The sequence below is a fragment of the Alligator mississippiensis genome, chromosome 12, assembly GCF_030867095.1.
Source record: "Alligator mississippiensis isolate rAllMis1 chromosome 12, rAllMis1, whole genome shotgun sequence".
Taxonomy (NCBI): Eukaryota; Metazoa; Chordata; order Crocodylia; family Alligatoridae; genus Alligator; species Alligator mississippiensis.
This window is the reverse complement of record NC_081835.1, coordinates 40,403,127-40,421,813: the sequence shown is the minus strand read 5'-3', so window position 1 is coordinate 40,421,813 and position 18,687 is coordinate 40,403,127. Positions and strand designations below refer to the sequence as shown.

The 18,687-nt window shown below is 46.4% G+C and overlaps 1 protein-coding gene across 1 annotated transcript in view; it reads left to right on the top strand.

The window, feature by feature from the left end:
* The window catches only part of RHOA (ras homolog family member A), an 84,412-nt gene that overhangs the window by 29,365 nt on the left and 36,360 nt on the right, over positions 1 to 18,687 (top strand). The window contains exons 2-3 of the mRNA XM_006258188.4: positions 2,564 to 2,721; positions 17,649 to 17,769. Coding sequence (XP_006258250.1) covers positions 2,566 to 2,721; positions 17,649 to 17,769 — 277 coding nt within the window. The 5' untranslated portion in view covers positions 2,564 to 2,565. The remainder of the gene's footprint in view (positions 1 to 2,563; positions 2,722 to 17,648; positions 17,770 to 18,687) is intronic.

The following is an 18,687-nucleotide window of genomic DNA, read 5'->3' as shown; positions in this document are numbered from 1 at the left end:
TGAGGGTTGCTCAGGTAATGAGTGCAGCTGCGGGTTGCCGGAGCAACCAAGCGGAGCCAGCTGCCTGTAGGGGGCAGGGCCTGGCCCTTTATAAAGCTCAGGGCTGAGGCCAGGCTGGCAGTTCTCTGCCAGCAGCTGGAGAGGCAGGAGCTCCCTCAGCCGAGATATGGGAAGGAGCCTAAGTCGCAAGTACAGCTCATGATAGCCCTGGAGGCTTGAGCTATGATGATGAGTTATGGCCATTCGGCTTGCATTTGTGTTACAGACTAGGGGCCTGTGGTTTTCCTTTGTGTTTGTGTTATTACACCCGGAGGCTTGGGCGAGGCTGTAGGGGTTGGAGGAGGCCTCAATTACTCGCATGCCAGTGCGGGAGCAGCTGGCGGCGAGAAGCGCGGCCAGTGGGTCGCGGGCGCAACCCGTAGGTTGCAGACGGGGGACCTAGACCCCAGATTGCGTGTGGGGGAACATAGACCCCGAAGGCGCAGCTCGCACGCCACTGCGCGAGCAGCTGGTGGCGAGGAGCGCGGCCAGTGGGTCGCGGGCGCAACCCGTAGGTAGCGGGCGGGGACCGAGACCCCGGATTGCGTGTGGGGGAACATAGCCCCCGGCCCCAGGAAAGGGGCGGTATTACTGAGTAGCCCAGTGCGGGCACGGCGAGCCCCAGAGAGGGGGGAACGCCCTTGTACAGTATTGAGTAGCCCAGTGTGGGCGTGGCGAGCCCCGGAGAGGGGGAACGCCATTGTGTATTACTGAGTAGCCCAGTGTGGGCGCGGCGAGCCCCGGAGAGGGGGAACGCCATTGTGCTTTGTTGAGTAGCCCAGTGTGGGCGCACGGGCATAGCGAGCCCAGCCGCAGGCTGGTGCGGCAGTACCCCTCAGACCAAGGCAGGGCGCTGCGGTTGCCCCTGAGAAGACAGGGAGTAGCAGCGCGGTGAGCCAGAGTCAGGGAGGGTATCCGTGCGGTTGGCCCATAGGACCGGAGGCCCGCTAGAGAGTCCCTGAGCGGAACCACACCGGCAGGGTAGGCCCAGACTGGGCAAGACGGAAGTCCCAGCCAGAGGCTGGGCATGAGAGAGGGAGCCCAGGGTGGGCCACAGTAGAGAGACAGACCGGACAACGTCCTTTACATCTGCGAGGCTTGGGGCGTGGTATTAGGGGCTGGTAGGAGCCACGCGTAGCCCATAAGGCTAGGGAGCTTGGGTAGCGCCCATTGTACGGGGAGACCCACGAGGGGTCCAGGAGCTGACAGGCCCGAGGAAACACAAGGCAGCCTCCCTATTACATATTACACCAAGACGTGGCGGGTGAGAATGGAGGGTGCCCTCGGGCCGGAGTAGCGCGGTGAGAGGTCCTCAAGGAGATCACGGCCCTCCGCGAGGACCCCGCCGTGACAGAGTGGAACATCTGTCATTCCTAACACATGAAACATTGTGTCATATTTTTAAAGTTTGAACTCCAAAGTTAGATATTTTCCCCCTTATTCTACTATAGAAGAAAAACGACCTTACTTCCAGAGTTTTTAGTAGAGCCTCATTGTCTCAACATATATTTTATTTAAATTATTATAATAGATTATATTAGATTATACCTTAGCCTAGGCTGTATTAAATTCAATAAAAAATCCAATTTTAAATTTTAAATTTGTGATGTTGTTGTTATTTATTTTTAAATAATGTTTTTTATCCACCCTGGTTCTTGAGTTTCTTTATAGAAAGAACATTATTACCATGGGGAAATGCACTCAGTCAAACATACTGGATATTTTATGCTCCCAATAGAAAAACAACCTGAGAAGTTTTAATATTATCCAAGTTAATTAATTCTGTGCTCTTTATCTTCTAATTCACCAGAAGAAATAGATTGTGTGCGCAAATGGTGGAGCACACACCAACTGCAGAAACTTTCTTAGCCTGACGAAGGGTTTTGGAACCCAAAAGCTTGCTTAATAATTGTTTTCCAACTATTTAAGTTGGTCTAATAAAAGATATCAGATTCACCCAAAGAACCTTGTCTGCGACTTGTTCACTTGGTAACTTTCTGCAGTTTCCACCTCAGTATACAAGACACGCAAAGAAATACTAAGTCTGTTACTACCCTAAACTATTGGTGTCTTCTCTCTACCTTTTTACCCTGTTTCCCATACAAATTATAGTTACATATGTTCTTTCACATCCATATACAGCAAGCTTTCAGCACTTTTTTCCCCCCCTCAATTTTCTAGTCACTTTTCAAGTTCAAAATGTGTTAATTTGTGCTCTGTTGTGCTTTTACTTGTATGCTTGATAGCTGTTTTACATCTTGGTCTGTTTTCCCCTTCCCCAGTCTACATTGTTCTTTGCCACATGAACATAATGTGTTCTTAAGGACACTTCTTGGAAAAGTGTCCTTGGAAAAGTGGTGACTTGGTCAAAGCTGATCCCCATGCGTGTTCAGCAGCTGTAATGAAGTGTGGCCAAGAGCAAAGTTCTTGCTGGGAGCATAATGATTGGCAGTTGATAACATCTCTCTGAAATAATTTATAGTAGAACAGAAATATTTAATCCCAATTTTTTGTTTTTTTCCAGTAATGGCAGCCATTCGAAAAAAGCTGGTTATAGTCGGTGATGGAGCCTGTGGAAAGACCTGTCTGCTGATTGTATTTAGCAAAGACCAGTTCCCTGAAGTTTATGTTCCTACAGTGTTTGAAAATTATGTAGCAGATATTGAAGTGGATGGAAAGCAGGTAGGTACATATTTTTGTAGCAGTTAAATATAGTGTATTAATTCAAATGACACAGATCTATGTATGCATAACTATTAGCAAAGTACCCTCCTGTACTCCTTAGAATGCATTTGCAAGATAGAAAGAGTAGGCATATTCTGATGAGTGAGAATCATTGTTGCCAGATTTGGAAAAATGGAAATATATTGGAACCTGGGTTATCTTACTTAAAAATGATTGTACATGCAAATCCATCTTTTTCATTCTTAATATGTAGTCATATTTGCGTTAAGTAGCAAATGTTTTGACCATAGCACTTACCAAGAAGTTTTTGAACTTGAATACCTCCATCAAATATTCATCTAGAATTGCTGTCCTCTGCTGCATGTTTAAGTACCTTTGCAAGCACAATTACATGCATAACACACTTTTCAGTGAGTCTGCTCATATGAGGCATGACAAATTTAAAATTCACTAATATGCAAAATTGATTAAACATGAAAGTTTTTGAGCACTGGATTTTCTTAAATGATTATACATTTTAGCCAATGAAATGTTTTGCTGTTCATTGGACAAAGGTCAGATTTTTTGTACAAATTCAGTAGTTATCTGGTAATACTGGTTGGGGTGGGTTGTATTACTTTCAGCTCATAAACAAATTTGTTTTAATAGAATTCTTCCAATGTTTCTTGAATTAGTGTGTTAAAAATGCAGTTCTTGATGGGGCAAGCTTGTTGCAGTTGTTTATTCCTAGTGGACATGGGCAGAGTAATTCAGATGCCTTCACAGTAATGATCAGATAGTAATTTTCCGAATTGGTTAGATAGCTTGTTATGTTAATGATTCTACAATTTGTAATTGTACAGATGATGTGGTTCTTTTTAGAAGGTCTCTGTATATTTCTACTTATAGGAGAGATCACTCTCTGGGGGCATCATGTTGAACACTTCTCAGAAATTTCTGTGAGAAGGGCATGTGAAGTCCCTCATTCATCAGCTGCCCTACTCAAACAGAGTATACCCCTGCCTGATTGTGCTTCTTTGCTACCACTGAGGGAGCAAGGGCCCTTTCATTATGTCTATAGTTAGTTTGCCAAAGCCTTCAAGCAATTATATTAATATAGGGCTCTGTTCTTGACCAGGCAGGACTAGCTTTGTGCCAGGGTCCTCACATATGGGTCCAAACACAGGATCCTCACAGTTTGGGTTTAGGTTTAGGGTGTTCAGCTTTGACAAGGCAGTTTGGTTGTGGCCCCCATATTTAAAAAAGGCTAGAGAGGAAAGCAAGGAACTGCAGGCCAGTGAGTCTAACTTCTGTTCCTGGAAAACTTGTAAAAATAATAAGTAGTGTGTGCTTACTCAAAATTAGACCTTCAGGGAGATGTCAACATCTTTACTAAGGCATCCAAGAAAATGGGACTGATGCTTAACATTCAGAAGACTAATATCCTCCATCAACAAGCTCTTAATGTGCAGTCTCCAGCTTCAGTAATTCAGATTTATGGAGCAACTCTGGAGAACGTTGAGTATTTCCTGTACCTCAGAAGGCCTCTCGCAAAAGGCTGACATGGACAAAGAAATCCAACAACGCATTAAAAGTGCGAACTGCCAGGTGGGGCACGGCTATTCCAACCTGGCTTGCCCCCCTTCCCCCCAGCCACAGTGCCACTTGGCCTGACCCCAGCCCTGCCCCCCTTCCCCCCCCCCCCCCCCCCTGCTTCCAGCTCCCAGGGAAGCAAATGTGAAAGCCACAGTTTTAAACTTGGTGCCAAAAATGGGCACAGAGTTTAAAACTGTGGTTTTTACTTCCCTGCTGATGAGGATCCCGGGGTAGCCACCTCACCCTGTGCACAGATCAGGGGGGCATGTGCCCCCTGGGCCTCTGCTGGGGTGTGCGCAGTGGCAAGAGTCCCCCCCACCCACCTGGATGAGCCGCCGGGCTCCAACCTTCCCCTTACCCAGCCTGGCCAGGGTCCCACTCAGTGGCAGGGGGGCATGGAGGGGTTTAGCCCACTCCCCCAGCCCAGCCCCAGTGGGCAGGGGGCATGGCTCAGCCCAGCCAAGTGCATCCCGCCATTCCCCATGTGTGTCCCACCTCTCCCGATTGCAGAGCCTCTGAGAATCGATCTCAGTTTGGAGGGCTGAGTCCCCCCAGACTGAGATCGACTGTCACAGGCTCCCTGATCAACCAGTTGGTGACTACTGCTTTAGAGGTACCATCAGTTATGTCTGGAAAATCCTTCAGATCCAGCAGAAAGACAGACGCACTAACATTTGCATCCTCTCGCAAGCAAACACCATTAACATCAAGGTAATGATCATCCAACAAACTTTACTGGGCTAACTGTGTCATTTGGATGTCTGACTCCAGATTCCCAAAGCACGTTTTATTCTCCCAGCTCAGTCGAGGTGCATGCCTAAGAGGAGGATAGAGAAAAGCCTTCAAGACTGTCCTCAAGGTCAACTAGAAAACATGTAACATTGACATCAACTTATGGGAGACAATCACTCAGGACAGCCCCAGATGGAGGAAGAGTCTGCTGCAAAGATCTCTCAGTACCTTGAAACCTTATGACAACAACAGCATTCGGAAAAGCAGGAGCAGAAGAAACAGCATGTCGCAGACCAAATCGAGAATCCAGAGCCACCCACCCTATACTGAAATGCATGCCCAAGTTGCAACAGAAAGGGTTCATCTACATGAATCTCTTTACTGTGCAGTAGCACAGTTTTCTGTGCAATAAGCATGTGTCTGCACATGCGCACATTTACTGTGTGGTAACTTCATTAATTTCAAGTAAATTTCCTACCTGCAAATGCAAGTAGCAGATTTACTTGTGATTAGTTACAGCACAGTAGCACTTGTGTTGGATGCCTGACCTGGAGCAAATGTGCTCCCAGTCAGCCAGCCATCAGGGGGCAGGTGATTGATCCCTGCCCCTGGGAACTGTCTGCTGCTGGGACAAGCTCTACCACCAGAGCCTGGATGGGGACTATGTACCCCTGTCCTGGCAGCAGGGAACTCTAAGCCCCCCCGTTTCAAGATTGTGATCAGGGAGCGCGGGGGTTGGGTGATCCTAAACTCCCAGCCCCTGCTTCACCATCAGGATCAGAGAGTGGAGGGCTGGGAGATCCTTATCTCGTATGGCCAGCTCCCTGTTTGTGGAGCTGGCTCTGGGAGCTCCCTGCTGGCAGGTACTGGGAAGCCTATTCCCCACTCAGCTGCATGATCACGGAGCTAAGCAAGGAACAGGCTCTCTAGCTCCTGCCCCACAATCATGGAGTGAGGGCTGGGAACTGACAAGTCAGAGTAGGTCCCAGCCCCATGCCTCGATTGGGTGATTGAGGTACGGGGTTTGGAAAGAGCTTCAGCAGAGGGGCAGGTCCCAGCCCCCTGCCCCATTTGCTGGTGGAACAGCTAATAGTGAGCCCTCAGCTGGGTGGGAAATCCCTGCCCAGCCAGGGGCTCTCTGCTAGCTGCCCCACCAGTGGATTGGGGCAGGGGGCTGGGACCTGTCCCTCCCCTGCAGCTCTTTCCAAGTCTCCTGCCCCAATCGGGGAGCCGGAGCTTCCTGCTGCCAGGGCAGGGGCACATTGTCTCCGTTCTGGCATCAGGCAGCAGTGTCCTAGTCCCAGCCAGGAGACAGCTGTCTGGGCCCATTTCAGATCCACAAGAAGTGGGAGCAGTTTGCTAACATTAGCAGCAAATCTGCTCCCACTTCCCTGCATGTGTGATGCCTGCCTGGGAGCATTTCCTCATGAGTAGCTTACTCATGAGTAAACTTCTCCCAGATCTTAATACACATGTGGATATATGCAGTCTGTTGATCCTGGATTGGCCTTGTCAGGCATTTTTGGACCCCCAGATTAAAGCAATCATGAAAGACAATCATCCTCAACTGTGAGGGATTGCCAGTGATGATGCTGAAAAACAATAATGAAAAGAGTTGCTCAGCACATAGATAAATGTAACTTGCTGGGGAGAAATCAACATGGTTTGGTTTGATTTTGCCAAAGGCCTCACCAGCCTACTAAAGTTCTTTGAATGTGTCAGTAAGCAGGTGGATTGGGTATATTCTTGTATTTGGATTTCCAAAAAGCATTGGACAAGGTTCCCCTTTGGAGGCTGTTAACAAAGTTAGCTAGTCATGGGATTACAGGCAATGTCCACTTCTGGATTAGAAATTGGCTTAAAAAGGGAAAGCAAAGAGTGGATATAAAAGGTCAGTTTTTAGGATATATAAATACGTTATACCCCAACAAGGTGAAAAAATCCTGTACCTGTTTTTTTGATTGAGACTTTATGTATCGGTCTTCACAGATACTATATGTTGCAATCTTGGTTCAGTGCTTGGCATTTCAAAATGGAGAACCACATGAAGATGATAACTTGTCAGCCTGGATTGTAATTTAAACTTGTCTATATTTGTTGTAAAAAGACTTTCTAACAGATGTACATGCTTCTGAATAGAGAAGCCAGGTATTATCCAGATTTACATATTCTAGGGTAAGTTTCAGGGGAAAGTCCTTTGTAAACTTCAACAAAGCTAAGTTTGCAGTCAGATGCCTTTGCTTATGCATGTTGTTGTAAGTCTGTCAGTTCTAACTGCATATCTATAAGAGCACTTTATGGCTCCTGCATAAATGGTTTTTGAAAAAAGGCAGTGCTTGCTTGTGAGATTTAAAATCCAAGAATTGCCAGCTGAATTCTGTCAACAACCACTGAATAGTTTGGAAATATTTTCCAGAACACAGAACTTGCAGTGTCCTGGGTTTTTTCACCCAAAAGCACTTTGTATACTGTAAAAAGTGCAACATTTGCTTTTCATCAGTTGCTTCTGTAATGGCTTAAATTTTCTTTCAGAGGACTTAATACTATCAAAGTAGTCAAAGCAAACTTCTTGTGGCATTGAAACTTCAAATTCAGTTGTTTAAGAAGACCAGTCATATCCACCCAGAATGCTAAATCACGTGGCCACTCAGTATCAGTCAGCTGAGGAAAATCTTTTTTTATTCAGAAGTATGTTTACTCAAAAGAAAGTGTTTCAGGTTGGCATTTGTGCTTTAGTTGTGCTGTAAAATATTTGACATGTCAAAATTCAGCTTCAAAAGGCTTTAAACTGCTGGTGATTTGGGGGCCCTAGATTTGATAAAGTTCACACATTTCATAATGACAATCCTGGGCATATCTACATGTGCACATTTACTGTGCAGTAACCAACAGTCAGCAGCTGATTCCAGCGAGTTGTGGTTGATGGGGTGGCCTCATCCTGGAGGGCCGTCTCCAGTGGTGTCCCCCAGGGGTCAGTGCTTGGGCCCTTGCTCTTTAACATATTTATCAATGACCTGCATGAGGGAGTGGAAAGTGCAATGATTAAGTTTGCGGATGACATCAAGCTGTGGGGATATGTGGGCACATCTGAAGACAGCAAAGATCCAGGATGACCTTGACAGGCTGGTCCTATGGGCTGATTGCAGTCGGATGAGTTTCAATAGAGACAAGTGCCAGGTCCTTCACCTGAGTAGGAAGAACCTTCACCATATCTATATGATCGGTAGTGGTCCACTGGCTGGCACTGAATGTGAAAGGGACCGGAGGGTGACAGTTGAATGGAGGATGAATAATGAACCATCACTGTGATGAAGTCACCAACAGAACAAATAGAACTCTGGCATGCATCAGCTGATGTGTTGCCAGTAGATCCAGAGAGGTGCTTCTTCCCCCTGTACTCAGCATTGGTAAGACCACTGCTGGAGTACTGTGTCCAGTTCTGGGCACCACACTTCAAGAAGGATGTGGATAAGCTCGAAAGAGTGTGGAGAAGAGCCACCCATATGATCATGGGCCTGGGGAATAGACCCTATGAGGAGAGACTTCGGGATCTGGGTTTGTTCAGTCTGAATAAAAGAAGACTGAGGGGTGACTTGATAGCTACCTACAAGTATGTTAGGGGTGAACACCAGGATCTAGGGGAGCAACTCTTCAGAAAGGCACCCGTTAAGAGGACGAGGTCTAGTGGGCATAAGCTAGTTGAGGAAAAGTTTAGGCTAGACATCGGAGAAAGCTTATTTTTCCATCTGGGTAACTAGAATCTGGAACATGCTGCCAGCAGAGGTGGTGCAGTCACCATCCCTGGTGGTGTTGAAGTGGAGGCTGGACAAGCATCTCGTTGAGCTTGTTTGAGCCCAATTACCTCTTGCCCATGGCAGGGGACTAGACTTGATGATCTTACAGGTCCCTTCCAGTCCTTCTATTCTATGATTCTATACATGCCCTTACTGTGCAGTAACTATGGCGACTTAAGCTGACTTGAGCGTAAATTTGATACCTGCATGATGCAGGTATCAAATTTATGCCTGATTACTTACTGTGCAGTAATGCATGTGTGTGTGGACTGACTTGGGACTAACTTTAGTTACTGTGCTTTAATGGCTGCATGTGTAGACACTGACCTAAAATCTGTTTACTGCTCAGTAAGTAAATGCATGTGTAGACATGTCCCCTGAAACCAAGGCAGCTACAGACTTCTTGATGGCTAATGCAGTGGTAATGAATTGTGTCAACACTCTGTTCTTCAGTAACTTTCTTGTTTAGTACTACCACAGCTCTAGTCTTAATTCCAACCATGCCCGGAGTGCCACTTATAGCGACACCAGTGAGAGATGCCCCACTTCATGCTGTTTATGTCAAATACAAGGCACACTGCATTAAACAACTCTGCTCTTTCTGGTTCAAGCTTTCAGGCAAAAGGAGTTCTTTATATTCTAAAGTCTTCTGAAACTCCATGAACGAAAATAAGCAGCTGAACAGTATCTGTCAGCTCTCTCATCTGCAGTGATTGAATATGCCACAGACATGTCAGCAATATCATGAAGCTGTAGTTTAAGATAATCACCAATGTCCTTGACTGTGGGACACATCTATTTTGGACAAGCTGATTTGACTAAATGCAGACTTTTTTCTGAGCAAACAATCTACAGATTTGAGCATACAATATTTGAAGCATACAGTCATCATTGATAAAAGGTTTACCCTTCTTTGCTCTTTCATGAGCCACAAGGTAACTGACCAGTAGGGCTGTGTGAAACACCATCGTTTCATTTCAATGCCCGTTTTGCCATTTCAAACGGACACTGTTTCTTTTTGTTGTTTTGTTTCGTTTCGAAGCACTGTTCCACTGTTTCAACGCGTTTCGATGTTTTGTTCATAGGCTATAAAGGGGAATCTTGAAAATGTCTAAATCTTTGTCATTTCCTGCCTGATTCAGATGAAAACTGCAGAGATGGTAGCCCCTTATGAGGGTGTGAAGCCTGCCAGGTTTCAAGGAGATAGGTGCAGAGGTTCTTGAAAACAGCACCTCAAATTGCAAAAAGCAAAACTCATGACACTTGCTGGCAGCCTCCTGTCATCTGGCGTGCAGATCCAGAGGCCCACAGCCCCAGGAGGGCTATGGAGCTGTGCTGGATTCCTCCCGGGGGTACGGGCGCCCGGATCTGCGCCAGATGACAGGAGGCTGCTACTGTCACTTGGGACCAGCTCTGGGGGCAGCCTGGGACCAGCACCAGGGAAGACTGATGCTGCCACTGGTCCCAGGCAGCAGCAGCCTCCTGTCATCCGGGCCAGTGGCAGGAGGCAGGGGAGAGCCAGGGCTGTGTTCTGAGTGGCTCTGCAGCCCCATGGAGCTCAGCTCAGCCGGTGGGAGGTGGGTAAAGCCAGGGTTGTGCTCTGCCTCTCACTGCCGGGCTGAGCTCCATGGGGCTGCGGAGTCACTCGGAGCGCAGCCTGGGCGGCAGGAGGTGGGGAGAGCCAGGGTTGTACTCTGCCTCCCGCCGCTGGCCTGAGCTCCATGGGGCTGCGGAGCCACTTGGAACAGCCCTGGCTCTCCCTTGCCTCTTGTCACCAGGCTGCTTTGAAACTCAAAACGTTTCGAAAGTTGAGTGCCCTCGTTTTGTTCCGAAGCTGTTTCAAAGCTTTTTGTTTCATTTCAATTTTGCTGTTTCAAGCTCAAAATGTGTTGAAATGTCTTTGAAACAAAACATTCAGTGAAACTTCACACAGCCCTACTGGCCAGCACAGAAGCTTTGTTGCCTGGGATAGCCTTTTTAAAATGGACTTTTGGGCTGTAAGACCCTTCTGCAACAGTGCTACCTTTTTTGTTTGTTTTCAACCATCACAAATTACTTATTGTAAGAACTATGGTTTATATCATAACGCCATTTTATATTTTATTCCTTCATGACTGATATTTTGTTTGCAAATTAAGCACAATGCTATCATACTGTTCCACAACAAAGTAAACTTCACTGGAACTTTTCATCAGCAATAAGCCACCCCTTGCATTGTTTCATGACCAATGTACATGAAACTTGACTATTCACTGGCTCAGAAAATGATTTTGAATGGCGCGTAGATGGAAATCATTTCATCCCTATTTTAATGAGATCACTGTAGACACATCCATACTTTAGTAAGAGCCACATCAAATACTGAGTCCCATATGGGAGCCAGTCATTCTGTTCTCCCTTCAAACCTGTTTAGAAGGTATTCTAAGTGCCTAGCAGTGCTAGCTGTGTTTCAGATGGGTCTTTATGTATGTCTTTGTCTAGAGCAGTGGTTCCCAACCCTGGGTCACGACACAAATGAGGGTCAATGGGGCAATGCCAGCAGCACTGCACAGAAAATAGGAGTCGTGCCATGTGTTGAGAGCTCCCCCGCCCCTGGGCCACTGCTGCCACACTGTACTCCCAACAGCGGGGTGCGGCAAAAAATGGTTGGGAACCACTGGTCTAGAGGGTTGTCTTGTCAAAGCAAAGCCTCAAGAACTGAAACTCAAAAAACTTGTAGCCTGTTTTAGTTATCATGGATGCAGTCATTCAGGAGAGAGCCATACTTCAACATGGCCTGAAAATTACTCCTATTGTGACAATCCTGGATTCAATCCAAGCCACCAATTCCCTGGCAAAAAGCGAGTTTCCTAAAAACACCACATTCCAGGCACTTGTAATGTAGGTATATAAAATTGGAAGTAGCTTCCTGGGCCATCCAAGTTCAGTCTCATGTCTTTGCAAGCAACTCTCTTTATTCACAGGAGAATCTCCCTGAAGATCTCAAGAAAACCAGTCTTGAATGGTGCGAGCAAACAAAGAAATTATCTCCACCTCCCCCCACCCCACCCCCCGCCTCGTCCAGTTAAGGATGTATTACCATGCCAAGTAGGGGTTACTGCAATTCTGAGCTATTCAGTGCATCTAGAGACCTGAGGCTTGTCAGCTACATCTTTTAAAGTTCACCTGCCACCTGTATAGGTCTATTTACCCTTCTTTCTTTATTTACCATTATTTAACACTCTTTAGGCTTCTCTAGCTGTTAATAGTTGTAGAGAAAAATGCCAGTCTTTAAACACAAATTGCCTTGTATTGTATAGCTATATGAAATTGTAGGTGAAGCCTAGAGACTAAAGTACGCATTCCACCTAAGTTACTGCTGTAACTGTAACTTATATCAGGCATATTATATTGCCTATATTGAGGTATGTGGAACAGCCAGGTGGACTTTGGTGCATTACTTAACCAAATACTTGTCTTGTTTCAGCATCTGATTTCTTAAAATTATGTTTGAGAGCAGTGCCACAGTCCACATTTTGCTGGATAGCCCACCCTGGCTATAAATAGATATCTCATTTGAGGCAGTCCTGATTGTTCCATGTTTTGACCAAGATCAAAAGAGGACAAGTAGTCCTTCCAAGCTGCATTGCTGCTTCTCTTCTAGTAGGTGGCCAGTGAGAGTGCATAACATGATGGGCTTTGTCTCTGAAATTAATCACAGTGTCACAAGGCGACAAGAAACATGGGGAGGGAGTCCACTTCCCAGGGGCCAGAACTGCACTGGTGAAATGCCACAGCCCTGAAGGAACGCCTTGCAAAGCCCCGAAATAAAAAGAAACTTAACTACCACAGGCACAGAGGCCAAAGAATGAAAGCAGCTGTGGAAATTGCCCGCATGGTTCACCCAGCCGCTTATTAACGCGGTTGGAGCTGGCTGGCGTGGGGTGATGAGTCATCAAGACGCGCCAGCTGGCTCCAATAAAAGCCAGCAAGGAGAGAGAGAAGCCAGGGAGCAACAGCTGGGAGGTGGCTGTCTGCACCAGCCAGCAGGGCCAGGCACGCCTCCAGGACAGGACTAAGAACAGAGTCCCAAAGAGGGTTTCACCAGGCAAGCGAGCTTAGAAGGACTCTGTGGGACCAAACTCAACACAACACTCAGGAAGCGTGAGTAGGGAAGGGAAGCACTCCCTCCCTGAAGCATTCATTGGAGTTTCTTTGTGTGTGTTTGTTTGTTTGTTTGTTTGTTTGTTTGTTTTTGTTTCCCCCCCCCCCCCCCCGAGGCTGGAGAGAGGCCTTCAGTTGCACGCTGGGGCTGAGGGATCAGGGGCCCTTGGGGACTTCAGGCGGGGATATTTTAAAGAAGCCTAACAGTCATCACTGGGCACAGAGGCCAGACCCTGAGGAAGGGATCAAGGAAGAACAGGTGGCTTGTAGCCTGACGTCACGATCAGGTCACCCATATCGGGACCTCACCACATGGCCGGTGCTCAACACACTTGGCCAGACCAACATCAAGACAAGTCCAGCTAGTTGGCATATGAAAGGTATGTAGGGAAGGTGGAGCCCCAAGAACATCCACAGACAACATGTCCCATCAAGTCCCACCCTGGAGGGAACCTTCTACTCTTAAACAGAATGGCTCGATGTGGCAGGCAAGTACAGGGAGCTTCCCTGGGGAGGAGACATTCATTCAGTGAAGGTACCCAAGAAAAAACAGAAGCAGGACAAGAGTAACTGTTCACGAGTTGGTTGGGAATGGCTGGTCGAGGCCTAACGGGTACACACAGTAACCTTAAAGGCACACAGCAGTATATTTTATCCTGCATACTTCACAGGTACTGGAAGCTGGACAATGGATATGTATGTACCTCAGTAGGATTACTTAGATTGGGGTGGCCAACCTATGGTACAGGTGCCATGGGAGGCACAGGCACCCTTTATGTGTAGCATGTGGTAGATCAGAGAGGGGACTGGTAGTACAGTGGTAGACAGGGTGGCAAGCATAAAGCAGGACATCAGATCAGGCAGGGAGCATCAGGCAGGAAGCAGAAAGCTGGACAGCAGATTGGGCAAGGGAAAGGGATCAGAGACCCTTGGGGAGGGTGCGGGGTTAATTTGTGACACAGCTGCCAAAAAGGTTGGCCCCCAGGCACTTAAATTTAGGGCTGTGAGAAACATCAGCTTTCTGCTTCAACTTCCATTTTGACTGAACAGTTTCATTTCAAGTTTCGTTTCATTTCAAAAGCACTGTTCTGTTCCGTTTCATTGAAACGGTTTCACTGTTTTGACACTGTTTCAATGTTTTGCCAATAAGCTATAATGGGGAAGCACAAAAGAGCCTATAACTTTGTCATTTCTTGCCTGATTCTGATGAAACTTGCAGGGATGCTAGCCCTTTTTGAGGGCATGAAGCCTGCCAAGGTTCAAAGAGATAGGTTGAGGGGTTTCTAGGAAACTGCACCTCAAGCTGCTGACGAGCAGGAGCTGGGAAGCAGGAACAGCATCCTGTGATCTGGCAGGCAGATCAGGGGCCCACACCTCCTGGAGGAGTTGGGCAGCGCCTCCGCAGCCCTCCCGGGGGTGCGGGCAGCCCCCAATCTGCCCCAGCTGACAGGAGAGTGCTCCTGCTGCCTGGGACCCAGTGCTGGGGAACTGAACCCAGCTGAGGGAAGCGGCCTCATTTCGTTTTGAGGCTGTTTCAAAGCCTTTCATTTCATTTTGATTTCACTGTTTCAAGCTCGAAACGAGTTGAAACAGTGTCGAAATGAAACAGCCAGCAAAGCTTCGCACCCCTACTTAAATTCCACCTAAGCACATTACTTATTAAGGTGTAGCATATGTATGTTTAGACCACTTGCAAAATGAAGGGGAAGGAGGACAAAGGGCAGCAGCAATTATGTTCTAAATATTATGTGCAAACTGCTTCCACCAGGTTTGAAGGTGGACAAGTTTTGCTACATTTGAATTGTTCCCTGTTTGTTCACACACAACAATTAGAACACAACAGCTGCTGTGCTTTTGAAAGGTTTCCAAATGTATGTACATCTACATTTGTGCAAGTGGGAATTTACAGAGGCCCTTGAAAAAAACTGATGTGTCTAATTATAGAATCATAGGGAAGTAGGGCTGAAAGGGACTTTCAGAGGTCATCTAGTCCAACTCACTCTGCTTCTCCATCCAAACCATCATATACAAATCCATAATCTAAACTTTTCCTAAAATTACTGACCTCTGATGCAACACAAGCCATAACATCCTAACCTGCCCCAGGTAAAACAGGGAAACCACAGCAGCCAATGCCCTGCTTCTATAAAAAGTTGTTAATATATGTTCAAGGGATCCCAGTAGAGGACCATGCCCTCTGCCAGAGAGGAAAGCAGAATCCCCACAGTCAGTCTGTGCCAGTCTGACCATAGGGTAAAATTCCTTCCTGACCTAGATCCTGAGTGGAGGGGCAAGACCCTCTAGCCAGGGACCTCTGGGTTTGGTCCCAGCATGCTCCCCAGTCTTGGATGCAGCCAATACCCAATGCCTTTGAAGAAGCCATTAATGAATGGGTGCTTGCTCATACACGTGAGAGTAGCTGATTTCAGTTTTGTTCAAGGGGGCTCATGGCTTCCCAGATAGTGCTGTAGACTGTAAGAGGGTTCAGTGTTTTGTCTACCAGGATCTGATTCCCAGAAGCATGCATACAGAGGTGTGACTCGCACAACTTTATGGTATGTAATTTCTGAGAGTCCAGTTCTGTCTTCTGTTTACAAGTACCTTTGCAGCAAGGTCTGTGGAGAGTACATCTACTGTATTTACTTGAAGATGACCCCATAATTGTTAGATCCTCTATATGGAAAATGTACAAATTTATTATAATTTCCAGGTATAGAATTTTAAGTGTTGGGGGGGTTGTCTTGAATCCCTGCCCCACTGCTACAGTTGGGGGGGGGGGTCAGATGGCCCCCTTGCCCATTGCCCCACTCACTTCTTTCCCTTGCAGCCTTCCTACCCCCCTGCCACTCCCCTCCCCCCCCCTCAGTTTTTGCCCCGATCCACACAGTCAGATGCTGCTTAGGCTGCTTCCAGAGTACAGCAGGTAGAAGCTTGGGCCTTGTTTGGCCATGTAGTAGTGTTGACATTGCTGATTGGCCAGGTAGACAGTGCAGCAGTGTTGCTGGTGCTGATTGGCTAGGCAGGGCAAAATGTTTCCATGTATTCTGGGCCTGGGAGATACCTAGCACCTGACAGTAAGTTGGTGAATGCAGCAGCTGCAGAATGTAAGTGGAGTGGGGTGCAGCAGGAGGCTGCTGTGGGTTTGATTGTGGCCCCAACCTGGCTTCAGAGCCAGGGTCAGAGCTGCAGCAGCCACCTGTTTCCCCCCTCCACTTTGTGTGCAAATATAAGATGAGGGTACATTTTTCCCCATGCTGACTGGAGGGAAAAACCTCATCTTAGAGTAAATGCATTATGTAAAAGGGATGTATTCGGTAGCCATGTTGGTCTGAGACTAAAAGAAATGCAAAACTCTAAAACTTTTGGATCAGAGATATGATACCTTTTATTAGACCAACGAAGACATCGCAAAAAAATTATCTTTCTTTGCAAGCTTTTGGGCACATGACGACTTAGGGATTTCTGGGTTTCTTGTTCTGTTTTTTTTGTGATTTTCTTAGTTGGTCTAATAAAAGGTATCATCTCTGAACCAAGAGTTTTAGAGTTTTGTGTTTTTTTATGTAACAGAGAAACATTTAGGGATCATTGTCTTTGTAATTTAAATAATAGACAATTGCTTTGGAGTCAAGCATGTTAATGTTTGGAATCGGTTACTGGCCCTTTCACTTACCTAAGCTGCTTGGAAAGTTACTTTTGCCTCTTTGCATATAAAAATACAAGGATAGAAGGGAACTTTTTGGGTTACTGAGTTCAACACCTGACAGACAACCAAATTACACACTCCCCTGCAAGCATATCCATTTTAAAATGTGTTTGTAATTCTATAAACGTAATTTGTATTGGTATTATTCTTTATTGTGCATTATTTTTATGTTTGTTCAAAATTATATTTGTTAGGTCTTCCTATTTTGCCCCAAATTAAGATGTTAAGAACATGTACATTTCTTCAGGTCCTCTATCTTATTTTCTTTATGGAAGCTACTACGATTAGTGATGACCATAGATCAGGGATATCAAACATAACAGTCTATGAGCCAGTTTTGGCCCATGGAGCCTCGCTGTGTGCTCCACCAGGCTACTGGATGGCACCAGAATTTGGGCCCCTTGGCCCTGTTGGGCATGACCATCAGCAGTGAGCTTGACTTGCTGCCGCTAGACCTCATGCTCCTGAACCTGGCACCATTGCTGGACCCTGTACAACTTCCGCCCCTTCCCCCATCCGATCCTGCACTCCTGCCACCAGGTGCTGCACCACCCCTACTCCAGCCCACATTCTTGCTGCTGCTGGACTCTGCACTGCCCCCACTCCTGCCACTGCTAGACCCCGCGCTGCCCTGCCTCCGCCCCCATCAACTCCACACTGATGATGCTATGGCCACTGCAGGAGCACTCGTGCCCTGCAGTTAGATCCAGCCTGCTGGGAGCCCTGTGATCTGTGTGTGGCCCAGGGTCTCAAGTGAGTTTGACACCTCTACTATAGATTATAATGAAAACGTTTTCAAATTATTTACATCGATTTTTGGGGTAGGAAATGGAAGATTTTTTTTTGTCCCTTTTGAGGAGCTGCGTGCACTGTGTTCCCTTCCTTAAATTGTGTTCATTGAAATCTGCTTTCCAGGTTGTTTGGGTAACTCTCTGTGATGACTTCCTTGGCTAACTGCCTTCACTCCTGTTTTGCAGGTTGAGTTGGCCTTGTGGGATACAGCAGGGCAAGAAGATTATGATCGACTTAGACCTCTTTCATATCCAGATACAGACGTTATACTTATGTGTTTTTCAATTGATAGTCCTGATAGTTTAGGTAAGTAGAGTTTAGGTAAACAAAATTAGTTTCATGTCTGTATGTCATTAAATTAATCTTTACTTACTAAGCAAAGATGGGCATAAAAAAACTCCTTTGGCAAAAATAGCCCGGATTTGTTAACCTTCAGCCTGCTGAAAAGTCCACCTACTGTATTAAATATTGAACGATAATTGAGATACCCATGTTAGAAATTGTATCTGGTCAGAAATGTTTGCAGAGTCTGGCATTTTAAACATCCCAATAATTAATTAAAGCATGATTGATTCTTGCTTCCCAAGCACAATGTATTTCACCTGATTTATACAAACTCCTAAAATCTTATTTTTGTGCCTTGGACAGGTGTATTTTGACATTTGAAGCTGAAATCTACATAAATGTAGAGAGGAACATAAGATTGGAAGAGACCTCCTGGGCCGTTGAGTTCAGTTCTCTGCATTTCCAGGCATTCATGAACTGCAGAAATCCTCAAAATTTCCACAGAAAACCCTTGCAATTACTAGGCACAATTTCTGAAATACCAAGAACACCTCACATTGTACCATAGATAAAAAGCAGGGAAGATGAGGGCACTGCCAGTAGTCCTCCACTGTGGTGACAGGGAAGAGTTGAATTGTATACTCAGAGGATCCTAGGCACAAGTACTAGGTCCCATGTCACATAGGAAGACAAAACCCTGGACCATCTATTCCAGTCTGCCTGGCTTGCGGGGTGGGAGTAAATTCCTTCCTGACTAAAATTTGGTTATTGATTTTTTTCTAAGCAGCATCAGCATGTCCCAGGAAAAGTCCCCCAGCCTTAGTAATGGCCAATGTCCCAGTCAGTCAGAAGGTGTGGGGGGGGAAAATTCAGATGCCAAAGCATTCATAAGGAGGGGTGGGAAATAATCCTTCATGACCCCGGGTGACTAGCTAAAGC